This window comes from Phoenix dactylifera, chromosome 11 (assembly GCF_051530095.1).
Source record: "Phoenix dactylifera cultivar Ajwa chromosome 11, Ajwa_hap1_PhDact_Kaust_v1.1, whole genome shotgun sequence".
NCBI lineage: Eukaryota > Viridiplantae > Streptophyta > Magnoliopsida > Arecales > Arecaceae > Phoenix > Phoenix dactylifera.
The window spans coordinates 24177018-24201495 of record NC_143200.1 but is presented as its reverse complement, the minus strand read 5'-3'; the positions used below and the strand labels follow the sequence as shown (position 1 = coordinate 24201495).

At 41.8% G+C, this 24478-nt stretch overlaps 2 protein-coding genes and 1 pseudogene across 3 annotated transcripts; all 3 read left to right on the top strand.

The window, feature by feature from the left end:
* The first annotated feature begins 6136 nt into the window (after nucleotides 1-6136).
* LOC103710059 (homeobox-leucine zipper protein HOX16-like) lies at nucleotides 6137-9699 on the top strand. Its single transcript, XM_089926258.1, has 4 exons — nucleotides 6137-6777; nucleotides 6893-7013; nucleotides 7817-8056; nucleotides 8947-9699. Exons 1-4 carry the CDS (start codon nucleotides 6641-6643, stop codon nucleotides 9331-9333), a joined length of 885 nt encoding a protein of 294 aa, XP_089782384.1. The 5' UTR covers nucleotides 6137-6640; the 3' UTR covers nucleotides 9334-9699.
* Nucleotides 9700-15603: 5904 nt separating this feature from the next.
* LOC103710058 (RING-H2 finger protein ATL74-like) lies at nucleotides 15604-16092 on the top strand. The gene has a single exon (XM_008795648.6). The coding sequence runs from the start codon at nucleotides 15604-15606 to the stop codon at nucleotides 16090-16092; it is 489 nt and encodes a 162-aa protein (XP_008793870.4).
* Nucleotides 16093-22604: 6512 nt separating this feature from the next.
* On the top strand, nucleotides 22605-24431 carry LOC103710057 (caffeoyl-CoA O-methyltransferase-like; annotated as a pseudogene). The gene is made up of 2 exons (XR_015971385.2): nucleotides 22605-23010; nucleotides 23095-24431. The product of XR_015971385.2 is annotated as a caffeoyl-CoA O-methyltransferase-like (transcript).
* Nucleotides 24432-24478: the final 47 nt, after the last annotated feature.

Genomic DNA, 24478 nt, shown 5'->3' with positions numbered 1-24478 from the left:
GCAACCAAAGTGACTTCCTAAACTCAAATTCAGCCCTCCGGAGTTCCAGCTTTCAACTAGAAGTGGATGCCAGATGAGTCGTAGGGAGCCTGCACTGCTCCAATTTCGCAGTGGTTGGTACTGTAGGAAATGGAGGGCACATCAGCACTTGGCTGCCAGGGAAATACTGAGTTCGGTTGACTTTGTTTAAAAAGGCGTCTGTTTTCTATGCTGAACCCCTACAAGTTTGTGCAATGAGTCATCCCATTACAAGCATAGGAGAGAAGCAAAATGATGCGACGTTACTAACTGGGGCAGTGGGTGGGAAGCACTTCTCTTATAAAGGCTTTGTTGCGCTAATCAGGCCACCAGCCAGCCAAAAAGATTTAGGCATTGTTTCATAGTTTAAGATGTGCATTTAAAAGTTAGATTAGATGAAAATAAGAACAGGGTAGCTCTTTATCTTCCTAGATTCCAGGTAGGGATGATAAGACTTGTTGTGACCTGAAACTTTGTTATTTCGTTGGGAGGAGAGGAGACCCATAAACCTCTTTATCTATATAAAATATGGGGATACTCTACTATTTTTAATCCGTTATCCTCTAACTGTCCAATGGCATTTGTCAGACAACTGGAAACAGAGGGGGCATTGTTTTCTCTCTTCACTAAATTCAAGGTGCAATCAATGAAAAAATTAAATAAACTATAACGGTTCACCAGGATTGTTACAGCTTATCAACTTTGTTGCCGTGTATGTCTCAGTTAATTATGAAATTGATAAATCGGCAATTGTGGGTTTGATAACTTTTTATGTGATCTGCCAACAAAAAAAAATTCTACACAAGAGAGCGGAGAGAGTAGTTCGAGTTTTTTGATTACTATACTTTATCTATTTTTCACAAATGAATGAATCGAGTTCGATCGACTTTTCTTCTCCTGCTTCTTCTCAGTCAAGAAAGAGCTCATTGTAACACGAGAACAAACTATAGATAGCTGCATGTACGAGTTATGACGAACTTAGGTATTTTTTTTAAGTCCTAACATTTTTTTCAAGTAAATAGGATTTATTAAATTAATTTGAAATAAATATAGTAAATAAAATATTAAAAAAATTAGTAGGGCTATCCAACAAAATCGCTCATACAATAGATTTGATAAATTCTTCTATAGCGCGCACCCTAAAATATATATTTTTTTGAATATATTGACCCTATTTACAGAATTCAATATTTTTTGATTATTTTTTTCTAGTTTAAATTTGAAGTACAAGTCCCCTGCGAAAGGGGAACTCTTTTTTTTAACTTTCTTTTTTTCTGATATATAGAGGGAGATTATATTCAGTGGAACTCGTTGAGAGGCCCTCCCCCACCACCTTTTCCAAGTATACGCGGAGCGGCCGCGGCGGACAAAAATGTCGTTCAGTTCTGTGCTCGTCTTTTCTCTTTATTTTTGTTTCTTTTGTCAGAAGGAAAAACGGATAGCTGCGATTATGTTGGAGATTAATCTGTGCTTGTTCGTAGCCACGACAAATTTAGACCAGTCAGTATGATGGGTGATTGGATTCAATAATGGTCAGACCAATTCTATCCTAAAACTTTGTTAATTGCACGGTTCCATTTCCCACCGAGGATCTTCCTTTTCCAGGCAAGTTTTGCCGTGGTATTCCTATATTCTCTTTCTTTTATCCAGCAAATTCCCGCATCTGGGACACTGAAAATTAGTTCCTTAATCTAAGATTTTCTGGGTCTGTTTATGTAGCATCCACAACAAAATCAGTGAGATGAAGACCAGACATGAATATGAACATGGTAGCATGTGGAAGGCCTAGGTCAAACTTTGAGCATGGTATCTAATGGTACAAGCAATTTCATCTAGCTCACAACCAATATGGCAGCATTCCTGTCGACCAGATGGTCGAACCAAGCAGATAGAAGCAATCGACCTCCAAGGTCGGGTCTTTCGGCTCAGCCAAGAAATCGCTCAGTTCAGCACTAAGCTGACTAGGGCCATCTCACCTTGAACAACAGTTAGAGACGTGCTTCTCTTATTATTTTTGGAGTTAAAGCTGGAACCTACCCATTGGAACAGTTAGAATACATTCCGCCATAGTTGTTGCACGATCCTAGGCCATTACAATGTGATCGTAGGTGGCTAAAGCTAGATCTCATGCGGTTACAGCAGAATCTCAGACGATTATGACATGACTTTAGATAGTTAAGCATAGTCTTCCAGAATGTCGTATCCATTCCTCGGCTATAAATGAACCTAGAGACCCTCTGTAAAAGATAATCACCAAATTACAACTAGAACAATACTCTACCTCTTGGATTCCTCCTTCATTCCTACATAAAAAAAAATCTCTCTCTAACTTAAGTATTGGGGGGCCCAAATGGAGTAAACCTTTGACGAGTTCTCTGACTTTTGTTGTTGTCTTGCATATCCACAAAAACGATCCATGTTAGTGATGTTTGGATCAACAGCAATAGATTGGCATCGTCTGTGAGAAACAGATAACAAGCCATACTGCCAAGAAAGAGAAACCTCCCCGACATATCTCCTGTCAGATCTTAAGATTATCCAAGAGAGAAAATTGTGAGGGAATCCCATCTTCCTCAGTCACGACTGTTGACTCCGCCACTGTAGCAATCTTCTAGAGTGCCGGTGACCACAAAGCACTTCAATTGGTTCCAACAATTCTAGGCCCTGACTGATCTAGTTAGAAGCTTGGTCTCGGAGAGGAAGGACCAACTGGGAGAAAAACCTCGAGCTTGGTCGGTTTAGCGACCAGGGTCTAGCTGGAGAATTGACCGATCTCACCACCATCGGTCCTCATAAAACAACATAGAAAGCTCTTACTCCAAGAACAAATCATGGGAGTCGGAGGAAAGTTCTAATGCTGAGCGAGACTCATTCACTCACTCATGGAAAGGGTGGATAGTCCCAGGAGGAGTTGGGGACCGATCTAACCCGCTAGCTCATAAAATAAACGAGCATCTGACTCGGGTCATGGAGGAGGTGAAAGAAAAGAGGGTCGACATTTGGTGCAAGCCTCTCCTTAACAACGTGCCGACCTTTATTGAGTAAATCATAACGGAACCTCTTTCTCCGAGGTTCAAGATGCTCAAGATAAAGTCGTACGATGGCACGAGGAACCCCATTGACCATATGGAATCTTGCAAAGCACTCATGCTGCTACATGGAGCTTCTAATGTTATCATGTGCTGAGCAACCACATTGAAGAAGACCACTCAAGCGTGGTATTCCAGCCTTCAGTTATGTTTGATCAACTCGTTCAAACAGTCGAGCTAGAGGTTCATTAGACGCCCATCAACAACATATGGCCTTTTGCTCAATGGTGCATGAACATTCTGGATTCCTTCCCTTGCCCATCAGACAAAAAATTTCTAATCATGGCGATAGACTACTTCATTAAGTGGGTTGAAGCGGAGTTCCTAGATCGGATCATAGAGAATATGCAAGAGACATCGTCCGGAGTTTACTCACTATAATCTTTACTATATGCTATGGTTTTAGCCATCTAGTTATAAAATTTACAAATATCTTGCACACAAATAGTGAATGCACTTAAGGTAGCATGTTGAAATGGGCACTCGTAATAATAACGAGTTCTTATTGAATTCTCCAACCGCATAAAAAATAACTAATTGGAAAATAGATTTGCACAATGCCTGATAAGCCAAGGTTTCATCAGTAGACGTCCTCTTCTAAGTTAAAAATATATAGTTTGACTTCACGATGGCACTCTCACATTGGATCTACATTATGAGATTCTTCAACCCATCTTCTGCATCAATTTTTAAATATTTTATTTTTCATGAATGTATAAATACTCATCTTAATTAATTAACTCATCCATTTCATCAAAAGAAATTTTCTCCTATCAACGCTGGGTGCACCTAAATTGGTAATGTAGCCCTCCGTCTCAATTTACCCTTGAGATGAGCTATTTACCTGATCTTTGACTGCATTTTTCAACGTCAGGAGAAACGGTGAAGATGGACGCAGATCATATTATGGTTTGGGGAAGCCGTTGCCTGCCCTCTATCTTCAATGCCACCCATTGGGGGATCTGATCTCCCCCACCACTCCCATTATTTATCAGTAGCTTTACCTCCAGGTACTATTTCCACCCACGGATCGTAATCGAACGGGCATGGAGGTAGGGTGGAAGGTGGAATCACAAGGCCCCACCATGTGCTCCTCCAAAAGAAAGTACATCAGCTGGTCCTGTGCCCCCCCAGGATAGCTGTCGCGCCATGGACGGTTGATGCCGGTTTGGTGGCGCGCTTCTCGCCGGTCAACTTTGTACCCTCACGTGGGAGCCTAGGAGGGCAGCTGCTCAATGACCCAAATACCCCTCACCCGTGTCCGCTCCGGCCGGCCTCCTCGTCACCCGCCACCGCGACGCCTACCTCCGACCTCCCTCATCCGCTCCTACGCGACCCTCGACTGGCTTGCTTGCAGCGGCTGGCGGAGGCCGGGAGACGGATGTTCGAGATGATCACGAGGGCCGGGGTAGTTCGGACGAGTCTTCCATCCGGAAAGACGATAAAGCGGATTTATCGAGAGATCCCCGGAGAAGGATGCTCGGCCGACATCCGGCGGGCGTCGTCCTCTTCGCCGCCCTAGTTTTTCTTCTTCTTCTTCTTTCTTTCTTTCTTTCCCAGTTCTCTCAGGAGGAGAATCTAACCTTCACGTGGGCACTACCTTGGTCTAACTTGACAAGTATTCGGTGTACCTGGACATAAGTTTGCAGCACATGCATGCAGGTGCTGCAAAGGCTGAAGCATTATTAAATAGACCCGATTTTTACCGCATCAGTTGACATATGATAGTTGAGAGCTCAATAGATTGGCTGACATATCTTAATGTTTGGCCATTTCCAAAGATAGTAGAATTTTTTATCCCTTTACTTGTTTCCTGGACATGTAAGTTGCAGATGGAAAGTCACTTTCACATATCCCATGGACATCTTGCAGATGTTTCTATCATGGACAAATTAACCTTAGAGCCTATATTTCGGAGGAGATGAGATTTTATAATGTGTTATCCTGCTTGTAAGAAAATAGCCCTCACGTAATAGGCCACCACTTTGATTGATTTGATTGAGTTATGCAATTTCTTGATAAGGTTGACAATACATTGGGATTTTTTATTACAACTATTTTCTTCCAATTTTTATCATTGTAATCATTATCTAAGAAAATGCACCACATATGCTCCTTAAGAATGTGTCATACGTGTTCCTCCGTGATGGATAAGTTTTATCCTCTATGACATAATTATCAATACACTCCAGGCAAGTTAGTTGATGATGAGAATAGAAGGAAGAAAGGCAGTACTATCTGCCTTCGAACAAATTTATTGGTGATGTATAAGATGTGGAAATTGAGGCTTTCAAATTGCAAATTGACTAATTATGCATTAACTTATGACTATGGACTCTATAAAAACTGGTACAGTAAAAGCCGAAAGCAAAAGCTTAACTGAATTTCTATCCTTAACTTTGATTCTGAACCCCAAAACTTGCATTTAGTATGTTGGTTATAGGTTTGTAGAGTCGTTCTGAATAAATATGTTAATGAACTTCTAGATACTGTTTTAAATTTTCCAAATCCGTTCCTCTTGCATCTCTCTTTTTACAAGTAGGCGAGCAATCTAGCATGAGCATGGATATGAGGAAAAATAAGGAGTTTTTTTGTAATCGTTACATCCTTATCTAAAGATTCATTACAATTTACACTAATTGGTGGAGAATTATAGTTTAAGCTACTCACAAATTTTTAAATAGATATTCTACATTATTCTTCCACAACCCCACCTCACAGTCACATGTAGAGCTCGAAAGGATGGATAGGGTGATACCTTAGCTTTAATACCATGTTAAAATTTAATCCAAAAACTTAAACTAGTGGATGAGCCCCTGATGAGTACAAGCCGCTGATCATCGTACGGCTATCACGGTCATTCTACCCTCCCAAGTGAAAACCCTTGTCCCATTGATTCAATTGCGTTGGAAAATCAGGATTGTTTGTCTTAACGGCAGATACCCGGAGAACCAACGCCTGAGATCAACAGCGTCGCCCGAGGGCACTTTCGTCACTCCGCCAAAGTCACCCCTATAAAATCCCGCCCTCTCCAGGTCTCACAATTTTAGCCGCGAAGCCCACCACAGCATAAGAAAAAAATAATAAAGAACAGAGAGACAGAGAGAGCGATCTCTCTAAAGCTCCGGCCGCCGGGATCTCTCCGATTCCTACCACAACTCCCCTCCCGTTTTCTCCTCCCGGAGCTTTCCTTCCTTTATCTTCTGTCGTCGTATCTCCGCCTTCTCCGGCTTCTGAGGCGACCACTAGCACGCCTCCTCGCCGGAAGTGAGCACTCGTAGGATTGGCTTCTCTCCCCCCCACTCTTGGTGCATGATGGGGTTTTCTCTGTTCCCGATGAAGACCTCGACACGCCTCCTGTGGAGTACCAGCTTCTTTCGCCACAAGACCGTCGTCTTCTTCTAAACAGCCCGATCGATCGTAGAGAAGAGTTTACATAGCTCTATATATACTATAAGAAGATAAATCAGTGTATAGTAGAGAAGGAGAAGAGGGAGATCTCGCCGGGGATCGTTCGGATCTGCGTACCAGACATGGATTCCGGCCGTCTGATCTTTGATTCCTCCTCTTTTCATCATGGTCGCATGCTTCTTCTGGGTGGTGGCAGTCCGATCTTCCGAGGTACCAGTTTCTCTCCCGATCTAAATTACCTACATATCTACTTGATTTAGTTTCGATTAGAGTTTAAGTAATTATATGTTATCGATGGGGCTTATGATTTGGGTTTTGGTTGGGGGTGGGGGGGGGGGGGGGGGGGGGTGTTGGTGATGAAGGGGCGACATCAGTGCTGGGGATGGAGGGGCCGAGAAGCGGCGGCCCTTCTTCACCTCCTCCGACGAGCTTCTGGAAGAAGAGTACTACGATGAGCAGCTGCCGGAGAAGAAACGCCGCCTCACCTCCGAACAGGTAATCCTTCCATCCCCACCGTCTATCCGGTGAACCCCGGCCACCAAACTCTTGGGTGCTCGATCTCATATCGCTGAGGAGAGAAAACTAAACCACAAAACTATTCTGAAGATCTGTGAAGTGCTCAATGCACGGTTTTAGTCTAATCCCGTTCGTCTCTGAAAAAGTAAATATGTTGACATGAACCACTTGAACGACCTCACTGCTGCTTTCAGTTAAGGCGTACGGAGCTGGCAGGCACTGGATCTGCCCTCCAAGCTTCCGCGCTTGGAAGGTCATCCGTCCGATCTCGTATGTTGTCACGCCCGTTAACAAATGACATCTCGGCTTGACACATACCTCTGTTGATTTAAGAGATGTACCGCCGCATAAAATTATATATGCAATGCGAACCATCAGCGCTTGGGATGTTATCTGATGGACAAGACTGACAGCAGATCGGGTGCCCACTGCCCGCCTAGGAACTATCGTACGGTTGTTTTTGAAGCATCCTGCCTCGGTGCCGCTAACCATAGCATTTGCTTGGATGGCGTGGAATCGTGGATCACATCTTGCAGTTGCAGGCATTAGCGCATGAACTAGAGCCGCGTGGGCGGCGATGCTGCTGGAAAATTATTGATATTAATATTTATTATTATTATTATTATTATTGAGTCGGTGGTGCAGACTTTTAAAATAACGATAATTTATAAGATAATGAATAGGTGGTCTAATTTTTCATTTAAATATTGTTTGCGTGATTAATAGGTGATTATGATAATAATAATTTTTTTTTGGTGGGGGGATAATAATAAAAACAAAAGGTGCATCTGCTGGAGAGGAGCTTCGAGGCGGAGAACAAGCTGGAACCGGAGCGGAAGAGCGAGCTGGCGCGGAAGCTGGGGCTTCAGCCCCGGCAGGTGGCGGTGTGGTTCCAGAACCGCCGCGCCCGCTGGAAGACCAAGCAGCTCGAGCGCGACTACGACTGCCTCAAGGCCTCCTACGACTCCCTCCTCGCCGACCACGACTCCCTCCTCAAAGACAACGACCGCCTCCGTTCCCAGGTATCCGCGTCTCTTCTTATCGACTCTCTCTAGGCGGTAACTCCACCTTTCTCACTTACGATCACCGCCTCCACCATCGACTCTTCCTATCGGTTTCCTTTCAATATATTAAAATTCTTTTAATAATAAAGTGACGCTACGTTTGATTGATCTATGTATTGAGATTGACGAAATATGACCCACCACCACCAAGCATCACGGGACGGCACCAGGTCCACCACTCCTCGAGGAGTATTTCCGTGATTCATTTGAACTTTGATGGTACTTTGGTGCTGTACCCATCCAACATCTCCATCAACCGCGGGTGGTTCTATATACACCCCCCTATTGCTCAGGACACCCCCCAAAAATTAAAAAAAAATTAAATACTCTCTACACCCCCTCCATTTGCTAAGGACACCCCTAAAAAATTAAAAATTCCTAAATTACCCCCCACCCTCCCCACCCCCTCACCTAAATTGCTCTCTACACCCCCCAAACCCCCCTCCACCCCGCTCTTCCCCTCCAAAACACCCGCCGGCTTCTCCCTTCCGCCCAAAAAACCTCGCCTCAAGCACCTCGCCGGCGGCCAAACCCCCTCCGTCTCTCTTTGAACTGTTCCGCCCAAAGCACCTCGCCAACGCCCAAAACCCTCCCGTTCCCCCTTCTCCCTCTCGTCGCCGGCATTCTTCCGATCTCCGACCACCTCGCCGGCTTCTCCCTTGATTACTATGTATGGAAAGTGATGGGAGGGGAATTGGGATTGGAGATGCTTTGCTGCTTTCGGAAAATTTATAGGCATTTGTTCTTTCCGCACCAGTAAGAAAGAAAGCGATCGTTAAAAGAGAGTCACTCTCCCAGATCCCATCACCCCCGGTGATAACGATTTTACCGACCAATTAACCGTGCAGGTGATCTCGCTCACCGAGAAGCTCCAGGCGAAGGATCTGGAGGCCGCGGGGCCAGCTTCGGGGCTGAAGCCGGACGATCAGGCGGCGTCCAGCGCGGATCACGCGGCCCTGAACGCCCCTCAGCTGAAGGCGGAGGACCGGCTGAGCACGGGGAGCGGGGGGAGCGCGGTGGTGGACAGGGACGGCCCGCCGCACCTGGTGGACAGCAGCGGCGAGTCCTACTTCCCGGAGAGCTACCATTGCCTGGGGCCCGTCCACGGTGGAGTCCAGTCGGAGGAGGACGACGGCAGCGACGAGGGCTGCAGCTACTATCCTGACGGCATGTTCGCGGAGCACCACCACCCCGACGAGGAGGCTGCCCAGCTCAGCTGGTGGGTTTGGAGCTAGCTGAACGAGCATAATACGTGTGGGAGATGGCCCGGCTTGCTTTCTTCTTCTTCTTCTCCTCCTTTTTCCCCTCTCCGGCCCTCATCTCACTGCTATCATCACCACCACCACCACGGCGATTATTAAGCGCGATCCATGTGAGTTAAGTAGTGCCGCTGGATGTGAAATTGTTGTCCATGTATGATGGTATTGCTATATATCTCATCTGTGATGCTTGGAATAATTGCAAAATAAAGTGCTTAGAGGAAAAAAACTCTTTGTATGCACAATATTATCGGTGTTCTGATGATTGTATTGTTAAGGCACGAACTGTGTATTTTGATCTTTGTTTGTGAAATGATGGGATCGTTGATCCGGTTGTGACTTTGTCTCCTGGGGTGTTGGATATGTGGCTTCTTTTTCTTTTGTAGATATGATCGATAGCATAACAAAAAAGGAGGACGAATTAGATAGCTGATATTCTTAGTTTCCTACTTAAATCATTTCCTTAGATGTCCTGCCACACTGCCGTACGTGCAGTGCATGCTTGTTTGTTTCGTTTAGGGATGATGCTGTTTTCTTAATTGGGTTATGATTGGTCTCGTGTCAGTTTGAATTGTGACACACTGCCACGCAGATCGTTGCATGTTGATATTTCCATCCACTCTTATGGTCTTGAGGGACTGCTAATTATATGTCATTTTCTTTCATGTGTTGAGAGAAGTTTCTTCGAGAATTTTCTAGTTATCAGTTAGGTACCATGTATTCTTCGTATGATTCATAATTAATTACTAAATGTTATGCTTCCAAATTAATTGGACTCTGGAGTATGCAAACTAATCAGTGACTGATTTCAAGAAATTAGCTTGTATAAAGCCCAAAACTTTTATAATTTACATGTATGAATTCTTTTATTTGTTCATGGTGAGAAATAAAGCTTATTTTCATGTCTCAAAGCAATCAGCTTAAGAAATACTTTACTAGTATATACATCTTCAACAACAAAAAAAAATTGATATATAACTTTTCTCACTTCGCAATCTCGCATTGTAAAATTTTTGTCGAAAAAGAAGTAATGAGAGTTATGCATTAATCATGTAACTTTTCTGTTACTTCAGTTTCTCAATGAAAGTGATCACACAAGTCTAATGTTTCTTTAAGAAAACAATTTCTTTGTGCTACACAAGCACTTCTCATATTCAAAACACTAGATAAAGATACCAAGCATTGATTCAGTATCTAAATTTAAATTTAAACTTAATTCTTACATGAGAGAATTCAACATTTTTCCTGTGAACTAACCAATTGATTTCAAAAGCTAAAGTTGATAGGGATATCGTTAACAACATGTATCAGGTTTAGAACCTCCAACATTATCTTGTCAACTAATCAATCAATTTTAAAAACTTGTTGACAGGAAAGGAATCACATATATATGAAGCTCAACACTCCCAATATTACTCTATGAATTAACCAATTGATTTCAAAAATTTAAGTTGATCGATGCTTCTTGCAAACCCGAGCCGGTCGAAAACCATTTGATCTAAAAAAAATTTAAACTTTTACGAAAACTTTTTTATATATATTGGGCGAGCTTGGGCCTTGAGCCAACGAAAGTGAATATTTTGCAATGTCCGTAGCCCATCTGCATCCCTATCAACCTAAAAAGAAGCGTCAATCTTAACCAGGGTTCGGACCATCAACGACCCTAGCTGTAGCTGGTATCATGGCACGAGCCGGGCCCCAAATAACACCATCCTGACGAAAGCATCCAGTCCGCGAACCCTGATACGGCGTTGTTGAGGGCAGGGTCTTTCAGAACCAGAGGGTTGAGTTTGGTAAAAGGCCCACTTTTGCTCTTCGTAGGTGCCTGGTTCTGGCTAGGGGTGGCAAAATATGACCCGACCCGCCAACCCGATTCATGTTCGACCCGCCATAAACAGATTTGGGTTTGGCCTAAACAGATTCGGGTCGTAAACAGGTCGACCCGTTTAACCTGTTTATTAATTGGGTCGGATACGGGTTTTAGATGTCTGACCCGTTTAAATCGTTTAACCCGTTTAACTGTTGGGCAGGTTAAACAGGTCTAAACAGGTTAAACGGGTTAAACAGATTAAACGGGTTAAACAGGTTAAACAGGTCTAAACAGGTTAAACGGGTCTAAACAGGTCTAAACAGGTCGGGTTGGGCAGGTTAAACAGGTTGGGTTGGACAGATTAAACAGGTCTAAACAGGTTAAACGGGTCAGGTTGGGCAAACAGGTTAAACAGGTCGGGTCGGGTTGGGTAAACAGGTTACCTGTTTATTAAACAGGTTAAACGGGTCGGGTCGGGTTACCTGTTTAATAAACAGGTCAGGTTCAGGTTTGCAATTCCTGACCCGTTTAATAAACAGGTCGGGTTCAGATTTATAGTTTTCTGACCCGACCTGTATTTGACCCGACCTGTTTATGCCTGACCCGACCCGATTGCCACCCCTAGTTCTGGCTCGCATCCGATCGAGCCTGCCATATTACTGTCCATCAATGTACCCAGTTGCCATGCGTCCATTCCGGGGGTGAATGCCATATGAGTTTATTAGTCTAGATCACTCCTCACAGAAGCTTATACTTTGGAGTTCTAAGTCGGGTACGAGAGTTAGACCTATTGTGCATCACAATTTTTACTAGCCATGCAACCCTTTGGATGAGAGATAATAGGGTCAAGGAAGATCCGGTAGGATCAACCCCCTTCCCTCTAGGAGGAGACAATGGTGACGAGCACGAGATTGGATGGAAAAATTATCATAGTCTCATGTTGACTAATAAAAGAAATGCTGCATGGATTTGTTTGCTTGAACTAATTCTTCTCTCAAAATGTTTAATTTATTGGGTTGTGAGTTCAAAGCATTTGGCTACTGTTGCCGTTAGGAATTAGTCTGACCAAGATGTCGAGTTGGTTGAGCTGCTGGAGGGCTCGGACTATTGGTTGTTTATATCGTAGAGGTCAACTGAAGGTTGCAATGTGCCTCTAAGGTGGCAAGATGGTGGTCGTTATACTCAGGTGACGATGGCTCCAACTCTGGTCGCTCCCAAAGTGATACTGGGAAGAGGAGATTATGCTCGGATCTTTGCTTCGACGCCAGATCCGACTTAAAATAGCAAAAGTCGAAAAAGTTTTCTTACTAGAAAGTGTCCAGTGGAAAATCTTTTGATATCTTAATCGAATGGATTTTTAGAAAATAGCAAAGATATTGTGAGAGCGGCAGATCAACGGTAGCTACAAACTGACAAACGGTTGTTGGGTCTCTAATTAGAGGGAAAATGCTGGCAGGAAATTTTTCTGGTCTCTAGGAATATTTTATAGACTAATCAAAGTATTGCTGTTATTGAACGCTTCAGGACAAATTGCTAGAGGATTATTACTGTAAGGGGACACCAAGGGACCACATTGGCATGCCGTAACGTTGTCTTTTTACTAATTACGCGAACCCATCGTGAAGACCTAATATGTGGTGGAGAACTTGTGCCTTCTTTTATTTAGCACGCTAAGATTGCTTTCAAAGGTGCTGGTCCCTCCAGTTTTCGGACATTTTGGCTGCGTTATCTTAGATTCCGTCTCTGTTGGAGGGGTCCATTTCCTGTTTTTGATATATCGAATGGGAATGCCATTTGCTTTTCTGCTAGCATTTGAAAATTTTGTACAAATATTTTAAAAGTTTGGGCAAACGATATTGAAAGCTTTTGCAACTTTGATATAAAATTTATTTGTCTAAATTATGGAGTTAGTATGATCTCCACAATATTTCACTACCTCATCCCTCTACAATTTTCTATGCATTACAGGAATAACATGGAAGCATCCCTGTTCACTGCGAAAGTTAAAGGTCCTAATCAAAATTAAATGCTTTTTAGGGCTCACATTGATAAACAAATTTAACACAAGGGATAACATTCAATGAAAGATAGAGACACATTTAGATGGATGTATATTTTGCAATGAACTTTGTTGAGCCTCAGGACCATACTTTTGGGCACTCTTCTCCCTTAATCTTTGGCATTTGCCACCCCCTGCATCAGATACAGTCTTGTTAATGACTGGTCTCTTCTTTGCAACCAGTCAGACTTTTCGGGCTTCATGAAGCGTTGGATGAAAAGTAAGGATTTGCTATCAATACTAAAGGATGACCAAGGATCGTGGATAAATCATGAAGATATAACTATGCTTCTATAGCTCAGTTCAGTACTATTTTCATTCATTCATCTTTCTGTGCCCTTGATGGAACTAATCTCTGTTTGCAACAAAAGAGACTTTGTTCAGACTGATGAAACTCTTTTCCTGGTTCTAACAGATGCTGAAACTCTTCTCCATGCTGTCTTCTTTATAAATGCTAAACCTAATTTCTTTTAAATTTTTAATAGAGAGCAGATGCTGTAACTGGCTCACTGTTCAACAAAAGAGACTTCATAGACTTTGATCCCTGTTTCTATAATATTTTAATAGAAATTATTGAATTAATAAATTAGGTGGTTCTCGTCCCTCCTTTAGCCGAAAAAAAAATTCAAAAAAGAAAAAAATCCCAACTTCCAAAGTCCAAAATGCATAACATAGTTATTTACAATTCATGACATTTTGCAAAGAAACATATGTTCGAAAATCAACCAAGAAGATAGAAACAAATAAAAATACAATTTGCGATATAATCTTGAATTATGTGTTGTAAGATAATAAATATATATAAAGTTCCTGCTGATTTATAAGCTAATAGCTAATGAGCATAGGAAGATGGTGGTTTGATAATATTTGTATCGCCTAATTTAATTTGAAAATACTCTACTGGTGAATTGAAGATTAACATTTGATCCCGAGAAGATTCAATATTAAAAGATCGCTCCCATGAACGTTCTTCCTTGGGTGCTCTTATGCTATGCTCTGGCGAAAGGTGTCAACGCATACAGAGGGAGCTTGGGACGAGAGGCCAAGCTGCCATTTATTTCACTTCAGTGTATGAACAGTCTAAGGAGTCGGATGAAATGAGATCGCATGGAAAGTTTGATATCCGGGAGTAGATCCATGGCTGTTAGCGCCATGATTAGCAGGCTTATCCACTGGGTGGTTTGCATCTGGTCAAGTATGCAAGACATTGTCTTTGAAGAGAGTAGATTTTTGATCAAGTATTCCTCACACTTATCAGTATCTTGACTTTAGATTGTTTCTTTTCTGAAATGATGTAAAAGGTGAAAATTGACAATATTATGTTAGAGCAATAAAAAAAAATGAGAAACTGAAATTAAAATTGATAATATTTAGCCCTCCTTCTAATAATACTCATGCCACTGCTTTCATTAAAAAGTAAAAATAGCTACAGCAACATTCTTTATCACATACTAATGAGAAATAAAAACATGCAAAGCACATAAAAAAAAAAAAAAAAGTTAAGGGCAAGCAGACATCTCTTCGGTTGAGTTTTTTAGGCCTACTTTTGAAAATAAAATTGAGAATTCTATAACTTTTTCTAGTCGCAATAACAAAAGGAATCTTGTAAGATAAAGTTGAATAAGTCTTAATTTGTGTTGGAATAAGTATTCTTGACCCAGTCTTAATTACATAATTCCACGTACAATTGACAACAATATGATTGATTATTTTTCGATTGAAAGACAAATATTTTCTTTATCCATTTTAATTACTTTGCAAACCGGTCCATCTTTCTTCTCCTCCTATCAAAAAGAAGAAGAAGAAGAAGAAAACAAATCCATCTTCGCTTTCCCGTGATGTCCATATCCGAGACTCCTTCGCATTAAATAAAAGAGTGTAAGAGATTAATCAGAACGAGACAAAATACTGACTTAAGGAAATTACGGATCAAGATGACGAACGGCCTGCCATCCCATCCCCTTCTCGATCTCTCCGCCATCTTCCTACTCGCTACTTCCTCCCCCCATCATCATTCATCACCCACTCCTCTTCACCAATTCCTCCCCCATCATCATTCATCACCCACTCCTCTTCGCCAATCCATTCGTCGACTCAGCGCTCCTCCGCCAATCCGCAGAGACCGTCCGAAAGAACTCCTCCCTCCTGTTTTCCTCAGCCAAGAATCTTATCTGAATTTGGCTTTTATCTTATCCGAAATCATTCACCTGGCTCGAAGTCTTCGTCTTATATCTGCATGCCGAGAAGAAATCCGGTGGAAATTTGGATGCATGTGGGAGGAGATGGGAAACATGCGTTGCCGGGTTTCTGATTGCACCAATACCATCCAGGAAGCTGCAGAAGCCTAACAGGAGTGGATAGAAGAAAGGCCGCTGGAATGACGAACAGGCTTCTCGGCATCGCGGCGCAGATCACGTTGATGGCAATCGTGGTCTCCGTCGTGCTGCTCTTCGTGGGCATCGGAATTCTGGTGCTGATCCACGTCTGCGTCCTCGGGAGGGCGTTCCGAGGAGGCCACGGCGCTGCCGCGAGAGCCGACGGGAGCAACGAGGTGAGCAGTGGCCTGTCCGCGGACGACTTGGAGAAGCTCCCTTGCTATGATTTCAAGGCCGGGGACAAGGGAAGCGGCCCGATTGATTGCGCCGTGTGCTTGGAGAGCTTTAAGATGGGGGATCGGTGCAGGCTGTTGCCTGCTTGTAAGCATAGCTTTCATGCCCGGTGCGTGGATACTTGGCTGTTGAGGTCCCCGGTCTGCCCGATTTGCCGGGCCAGCGCCGATCACCGGAAGGGCTGTGAGGCTTCGAGCGAGAGCGGAGTGGTAATGGTGAGGATTCCATTGCCTGTCCATGCCTCGACTTCGGAATAGATGTTTGAGAGGTTGATGGATGATAAAGATCGATACCTTTTGGTTTTTATACTTGATTAGTAGAACGTTTGATTTCTGAAAGCATGTTAATTACCCGTTAGTTTTCGATAATTGTCTAATATGATCATGTGATTATGAGAAATCCTTTATCGAATTCTAAGGTCTTTTTTATCCTGATTGCTGGAAATTTTATTGGTTGGTTTCCTATCGATGTTTTCTTCTCCTAACTCATGTATTCGTTATCATCTAATATTGAAGGAGGGTGTAGAGTCTCTATTTCCATTAAAATGGTCCAATAGATTGAGAATTTATTCTAGGATTATGCTGTTCTCATAGAATTGCTTGGAAGGCTGCATTAATTCCACTTTATACATGGTAGGAAGCTTAAGTACATACATATTATTATCTTCTCTCTTTTTTTTTTGGAAAAAAGGGAATCACCATACTGTTAATTGCTTGTTCCTTGTAACCTAAGATAAATGTTCAGCAAGATGTTGACAAAATTTTTGAAGACACGCCCTTTAAAGATTCCTGATCTTTTTGGTATAGATCCGTTGAATTTTTTCTGCACAAAATTGGGGAAGTATGCATCTTTCTGTCACTGTAGGCAACTGTTGTTTGAATGGCTATTCTGTTCTCTTAGCAATTTTTTCCTTTTTCTTTTTTTTTTCCTCAGAGAAATCTTATCAGTTTAAGTTTTAACAGAAATTGATGTATGTTTTAACACCCCGGCCTCATATCTCAGTTGATTGTCTGCAGATTGCAATGTTATCTATTTGAACTTACAAATGGGCCATTTCTCATGTCCTAAATTTTTTTCATATCACTTTATGCTAGTTCCCATCCTTTTTTTAATCTTGTCGAGCTGCTAATGTTCTTAGATGTAAATTCATATGTGGGAACGCAGGTGATTCATTGTACATATGAAACATTAATTCCGTAAGATATAATAAATAGATATTTGATTCCTCTATATGCTGGAGCATTCGTGAATCATTTCTTTGGAATACAAGAATCTAAGCATCCAAATCCTAGGGATCTCATTTTAGCATTTTTTTAATATACTACAGATACAATCTTTTATGATGATTAATATGTAAATTTACAATTCCAGACAATTGAACAATTCCTTCTGATTTTCTCTTCCTATCATGATGTTCTTATTTTCAGAGTTATTATATTGCATAGCTGTAACTGCATGAATTGTGAAAACTGTGCTCATCCTCATTTCCTCAGAGACAGAGAGAGAGAGAGAGAGAACTATGCATCCTCATGCAGGAAATGCTATTGGCTCCCTAATGTCTTCCAGTGTGATAAACATTAAAAATTTCAAAGTGCAGATTGGATTAATTGGACCTGAAAATTGGTAGGTCAATTTCTCTGGTGTCATCTTGAGGCTAGGCATTGCAAATTGATTAGACAATCTATGAACAAGCTTGGAATGTGATAATATGCAATGCAAGGTGCTTTTACTTTGGGTTAGGTTACAAGCTAGATGGTGGAGACTTGGAAGATAGAGAAGGCGAGATGTCAAAGGATTGAGGAAGTTAGAATTACATCCCCATGTCCCATGATCAAGTTCAAGTGCAGCATTTATTCTACTCAAGTTCTAGAAAGCAGAGGAAAGAGGTTGTTTCAATGGTTCGCATACGGACCCTTACCTAGAATATTAGAGGCTTATCCTCATAGCTGTAACTGCATTAATTGTGAGAACTGTGCCTGTCCTCATGCAAGAAATGCTATTGGCTATCTAATGTGCTTTTGTGGATAGGCAAAGGGCTCGAGGGGTAATGTGAGGCTTAAGAATTGTACCCATGAATTGCAGACTTTGTGCTATTCAGCAAGTCAGGAATTAATTAGGGTTCTTTGCCAGCTTACTCCAGTATGGAGAATATCTGAGCAACGAGCTTCTTCAAGTGTGATAAACTCATCAAAAATTTCTAAGAGAAGATTGGGTTTTTTGAGCCAGAACAAATTGACTAAACAATCTTGGAAGGTAGTAATGTGCTATGAAAAGTGATCTTACTCAGGTTAGGTTATGACTTAGATGGTGGAGATTTGGGAGATATAGAAGGTGAGGTGTCTTCTCGAAATAAATAAAAAATGAGGAAGTTAGAATCATGTTCTCATGGTCAAGTTGAAATACTGCATTTATTCTACTCCACTTCTAAAAAGCAGAGGAAAGAGTTGAATCATGATGTTACGACATACAGCCCTTACCTTGAATATTAGAGGCTTGGATATGCGGAAAAATATGCAAGTGGTAAAGAAATGTTGCAGCCTGCTTAAGATTCCTTGGACAAATCAACCTGAATTTTGGACTCATAGGCAAGAACACTGTTTTTTTCCCACATTCACTGCTTATTCTTGTGAAACTTTTTTTTTTATACTGCCGATATCTCTATCATTTTATCTTGCTGCAAATATATGAAATGTATTATGTGTTAGCATCCCAATTTTTCGGTGATATGGTCTTAGTGTTATTAGTCATGACTTTGTAACTTTAGTTCGATTGAAGACATCAATCGTAAAATGAAGAAACAAAGTGAGAATTGAACCCTATGGAAACTAACCAAAAAAAAAAACTGCAACATAGTATCAGTGAAATACGGGACTTCATAGGGTTGCTGAACCTCACAAAGCATTCATGGAACAAAAGAGTGTAAAATTGTAGCCGCATCAATGGATTTATTATACATCATTCTTTAAAAGGAAGAATCATTCTACTACAAAGCCATAAACGTACATGGCAGTTATTGCTTATTATGCTTCTTGTGCTATTTAATATGGCTCAATATACTGCATCATTCTTTGTGTTGTTTAAAATGGCAAGCCAAGGCAATTGAATGCATTAGTTGGGTGGTAGCTAGATGAATATTGAATAACTTGCATGGAAGAAGCTTTGCCTAGGATAAGAATGGACCAACTATGAAATCGAAAATGTAATAGAGCATGTGTCTCTTCACAAGGAAGAATACAATAATCAGTGACGTATAAGAAATCTGTATTTCAATTAATTTATCAAAAATACATCACCCTAAATTGTAGACAATTTTTTTTTTGAGATTGAAACTTGTGGAATATACTAGAGAATCCATATGAATTCTAATATCTTTAAATTGGTTCTCATTCATCCTAAGAATATAACCAGATACCGTCAGCATGATACACTGCATGTCATGAAGGTAGATGATGTGGTGGTTATCTATAGTAGTACAATATTCTATGATGTAGAAGTCGTATAAGAGAGAACCCTAAAACTCTACGGTAGTACAATACTCTCTCCTTTCCAAAAAAAAACAGCGAAAAAAATCAGCTCGAGCAACTTGTGCCATTCGACTATGGCTGGTGACCTACCAATAAAAATAAAAATAAAGATTTATGAATACAAATATAGGAAGCCTATCTCCTAGAATTTATTATTGGGAGAAATATGGTGGTAGTGGTCCTATGTGATATTTGATTGGCCAACTTTTTCTCTCTTTGTATCTTCCTCCTCCAGCGGAGCTTTGGGCTCCGCTATTTCGCCAGCCGGTTGCAGAGAAAGCGAAGGCCGAATAGCTTCGGGGTCGGAAGAGTTATGGTGGCGCGAGTACAGAGTCTTCCAGCGGAATGGTTGAGCACGAGAAGAGAAGGGAGAGTAATGCATGTAGGGAGGTTCAAAACAATACAAATTCTTTCTCCTTGGGATGTCAACAGCGAGTGGGGAGGATTATGAAAAGAAAGTATTATAAAGAAATCCAGAAGGAATCCAATGTGGTAGCCCAGTGGTAGTGGTAAGGGGACTTGGACTCCATCCGAGTTGTCCGGATTCAAGACGCGCGAGCGTCGATTAAATTAGAAGACCGCATGTCCCAAGCCCGGATGGCTCTGTGTGGATATGCTTTCCTTCCATCAGTACTGAGGTGGCGTTGGGGTGACGTACTCCCACATGGATGGCCCAGTGGGGTTTTCCACAGATTGGAAGGGGCACGCAGAAACTTGTAATCCGCATCGAACATTTTCTAGTAGGAGTGGGGCCCAGTAGGGACTGTTATGCGGGTGAGATTCTGCCCCTCCTTCTCCCCTCTTATTTTTTACCCAAAAAAAAAAAGAAATCCAGAAGGAATACGTCCAACTTGCTTGGGGTCGGTATCAACCTTAGGGGAGTATGGTATCCTAATTTGAGGTAGGAGATTTGACCGGCTTCGTGGATTGATCAAAAACTACCCTTTCGCCCCTTTTTCGATGTAATTCGATTGTTCATGCGTACAAGATTTTGGGTGGTATTATATCGTGCATTTGGACCTTTTGATGCAAAAGTAGTTGCTCAAAACTATACCGTGGTAAAATTATTAGGTAGAACAGATTCACCATGAATCTAAAGTGAAATAAGTTGACCTAATAATTTCATTCTAGGGTTTAATGAATCCACCAATAATGATTTTCACTCTAGGTCCACAGCAAACCTGATCCATCCAATAATTTCTCCAGACCGAAGGATATTAAAAAGTTGTTTGAATTATATTGTAAACCAGGGCCATTGAAAATTTTGCATATTCTTAGCTCAAATCCTGCGCCGTCACCTCCCTTGACATACACTTGCAATTCTGATGGAAGGAGATAGAAAAAAGCCGGCTCCAGCTGAACAAATAATAGTTTTCAAGTTGCCCTGTGCCACATTGTTATCGCTTTTATTTTTTATCTTTGTTATTCACTTATTCATTGTACAACGAGTAACAATCAAGGCTAAAGTAGGCAAATGGTAGTCGTCCTCAGCACCCTAATGATATGATTTTGAAGGGGATTAGCTGGATAATTATTAAAGGAAATCAATGTTTTGAAACCTTGACGCTTGTTTCATCTTCTCATTGGCCACAAAACTCGGTGACACCATCCTAATTCTCAAGACGGGGCAGCACAGCATCACAGAGTTGACTGGATTTTGTGACCAATAGAGACATCAACGGACACATCAATACATACCGGGTGGTAGGAGAATCGGATTCCTAATTTATATCGCACTTAAAAAGTATGATGACGAATCCGATTCTCCAATCTCGAAAAAATAAAAAGGATTTTAATTCCCGCATATAAAATAGGGTGCCTAGCGGTCTACATTACGTGTATATATCCAACAAAGTAAATTAATTAGTAGCCACGAAAATATTTATTATGTTACCAAAATTTGGTCGAATTCTTAAAGTAGTATATTGAATCTATCAAGATCTTATCTTCGTAATGAAGAAAATATTTATTATTTATCTTGATAATAATATTATGTCTTTGAGGAATTTTTTGAGTGAAAGATTGGTTACTATAATTATATGTGCGTGAGAGAGAGAGACGGCTAAATGATCGGAGTTTCCAAGCGGGGTGCGAAGGACTCGTGCTCGATCTGAAGGAGATGGTCTTCCGTTTCCAATGAAATAAATTCTTGGCTTCTCCGGAGGAAAACAAGAAGAGAGCAATGGCGAACGTCCCTGAAGACAAGAGGAGGGAGGAGGGGAACCACCCGGACCACGCTCACAAAAGCCTCCTAAAAAGCGACGCCCTTTATCAGGCATGATACTATTATACTCTCAACCTCGCACGGGATCCTCTCTCGGTTTCTCGTGCCATATCTATTAATTTCTTCTCTTGCTGCAGTACATACTGGAGACTTCCGTGTACCCTCGCGAGCCCGAGTGCATGAAAGAGCTCCGGCTCATTACGGCCAACCACCCCTGGTGAGCATATATTTGCATCAATTCAGAATGTTTTGGTTGGTTTCGTATGACATTCTTTGAACATAAGTTTATTAGGAGAAGGGCAGGCAATTTATGATCGGAGGGATTTTTTTTATTTTTGTTACATGTTTTGCAAGAGATAAGTTTGAATCATCTTCCATTTGGGGCTGAGCTAAAGAGGTGAGGTGTTGCTGTTGTGATTGCATGAGACATGCACCTTGTATAGGAAAAGACACAAAGTCTCGGTTAATGGACCACTCTAATTTCTGAAAAATATTTAGTTTTGAATTCAAATCTAGGTTCTAAATTTTCCTCTCTAGAATAAAGATTTAGATACTCTGACAAGATTACATTTTATTCATTGAACAACGAACGGTGACATGATCAAACAATGCCATTGTTTTGCTATTAGTGTGCTATGATTTTTTTTTATAGATATGCTGCTTTATGTTTTTTCTATCAATTTTGAAAAATATTTTATTTTAAATTCAAATGCAGATTTGAATTTTTTTTTCTCTAGAATAAAGATCTTGATATTACATTTTATTCCTTGAACATGCATGCATGCAGATAAACAATGCCATTGTTTTGTTATTAGGATGCTATGAATTATTTTTTTCCACTACAAAATACTATTAAACGCAGCATCAAATAATGTTAAAAAAATAGGCACTTGCAGTATTCCAGGCTTCCAGCCCCATAATGGTAGAATATGATATGACTGCCGTATATAATTAAAGGATTAAAATTATAAAGGCTGTCACATTGCTACAATTGGCATCATCAAAATCACGAGCTCGACAGGAATGGAATGGCGGCGGCGGCCGACGAGGTGCAATTTCTGGGCATGCTGCTGAAGATGCTCAACGCCAAGAACACCATGGAAATCGGCGTATACACCGGTTACTCCCTCCTTGCCGCTGCCCTCGCCCTCCCTGATGATGGCAAGGTATTTCTTTTCGCATCTCTTTCACCATGAGCAAAACAAGAAGAAAACATTGATTCAGAGTTGCCCTTCTCAAGGAAAAACAGAAAATGCTAGAGATATAAACGTCGTCATGCAAGCTACTGAATGCAGATACTGGCGTTTGACATCAACCGGGAGAACTACGAGCTCGGACTCCCCGTGTTCAAGAAGGCTGGAGTGGCCCATAAGATCGACTTCCGCGAGGGACCCGCTTTGCCCGTCCTGGACCAAATGGTGCACGACGTAAGAGAGAGCATGCCCTTCTACGTACTAAACTAAAGTTTCATATATGCTCGTCTGTTATTCTGTGTTTCTTTGGCGTGGCAGGAAAAGCACAAGGGATCGCTCGACTTCGTGTTCGTGGATGCAGACAAGGAGAACTATCTGAGCTACCACAGGCGAGTGCTGGAGCTGGTGAGGGTAGGGGGTGTGATCGGCTACGACAACACCCTGTGGAATGGATCAGTTGCGGCTCCGCCGGACGCTCCCCTCCCCGACCATGTTCGACGCCTAAGAGGCCACATTCTAGAGCTCAACAAGCATCTTGCGGCCGATCCTCGTGTCGAGATTTGTCACCTCTCCATTGCCGATGGCCTTACTCTCTGCCGTCGTCTTGCTTGATGCTAGTTTCATGAATCCTTCATCTTTGGTGCTTTCAGACTAGACCTTGTCATTCTCATCCTTAGTTTCTTCTGCATTCAAAATCTCACCATCTCTGTTTAGCAGTCAAAAACTAACAAGGCGACAAAGTGGATTTAGCCGGTTGTTATGGATGTCGATGATTGAAGAGGGAAAGAACCGGACAACGTACGAGTGCAGCTCTGAATTAGAGACTTCACCAACTCCTTACCTATCCGTTTCACCTACTGCCGTGTCTGTCCACCATTATTGTCTAGATTGATAACACGTCAATAATTCTGAATAGGTTGTTGTAAGTTCTCCATTCCTCCAGCGATGCAATGATAATAGGCAGGTTAAGAGAGGGTCAGTTTTGGATCTGGGTCAATCGAACTCGATTATGAAGCAACCTAAACAATGATCGACAGAATGGCAGCCATTTTGTAATAAAATTTTTCATGTCATAAATCCAACCCCTTGACCAGCTGCAGCTCCAGCCAATTCATATGATCAGCTTCTATATACCAGTTTCGTGAGCCTTATCTGCATAGAAATTCTTTCTACCAATCACCAACCTATAGCAAGGTTGATAAGATTTAAAAATTTGAGAGAGAGAGAGAGAGAGAGAGAGAGTCTTAATAATAGACTGGTGGTGCAAGCTTTCCATCCTCTGAATGATGTTATCGGAACAGGCAACATAAGCTACATCTCAGCTAGGCTTGTCGAAGGGTCGGAATGTGACCTGCAGGGGAAAAGAGGAAGTAGGCGGCGAAGAAGGCAGAGGATTAGGCCCATGCGGCGAGGATGGCGATGGAGGAGGGTTGTTCCTCATGGCGCACACTCGAGCAGATGATGACAACGCCCGAATTGGCAACGAGTCTAGCTTAATATCTGCCCTCTTTTGTTCCACGATTCTAGCGCATGGGAGGTGCTCGAGAGTTGAGCTTCATGTGATGGAAGAATGTCCGGAAGCTATGCTTAATTTATTAGTTTAAAGAATAAGATGTATCGTTCTGGCTGTTTTTTTCCCTATCACCAAAGAATTTTTTCCCTATCACCAAAAATTATTTCCCCGTCTAGTCTTCTCTGGACA

What these genes read in the sequence shown, in the direction of transcription:
- LOC103710059 (XM_089926258.1), top strand. Translation starts at nt 6,641, where the DNA reads ATGGATTCCGGCCGTCTGATCTTTGATTCCTCCTCTTTTCATCATGGT. An exon ending in CTACATATCTACTTGATTTA is followed by an intron (nt 6,778 to 6,892) that starts GTTTCGATTAGA and finishes GGGCGACATCAG; the next exon opens with TGCTGGGGATGGAGGGGCCG. An exon ending in GCCGCCTCACCTCCGAACAG is followed by an intron (nt 7,014 to 7,816) that starts GTAATCCTTCCA and finishes TAAAAACAAAAG; the next exon opens with GTGCATCTGCTGGAGAGGAG.
- LOC103710058 (XM_008795648.6), top strand. Translation starts at nt 15,604, where the DNA reads ATGACGAACAGGCTTCTCGGCATCGCGGCGCAGATCACGTTGATGGCA.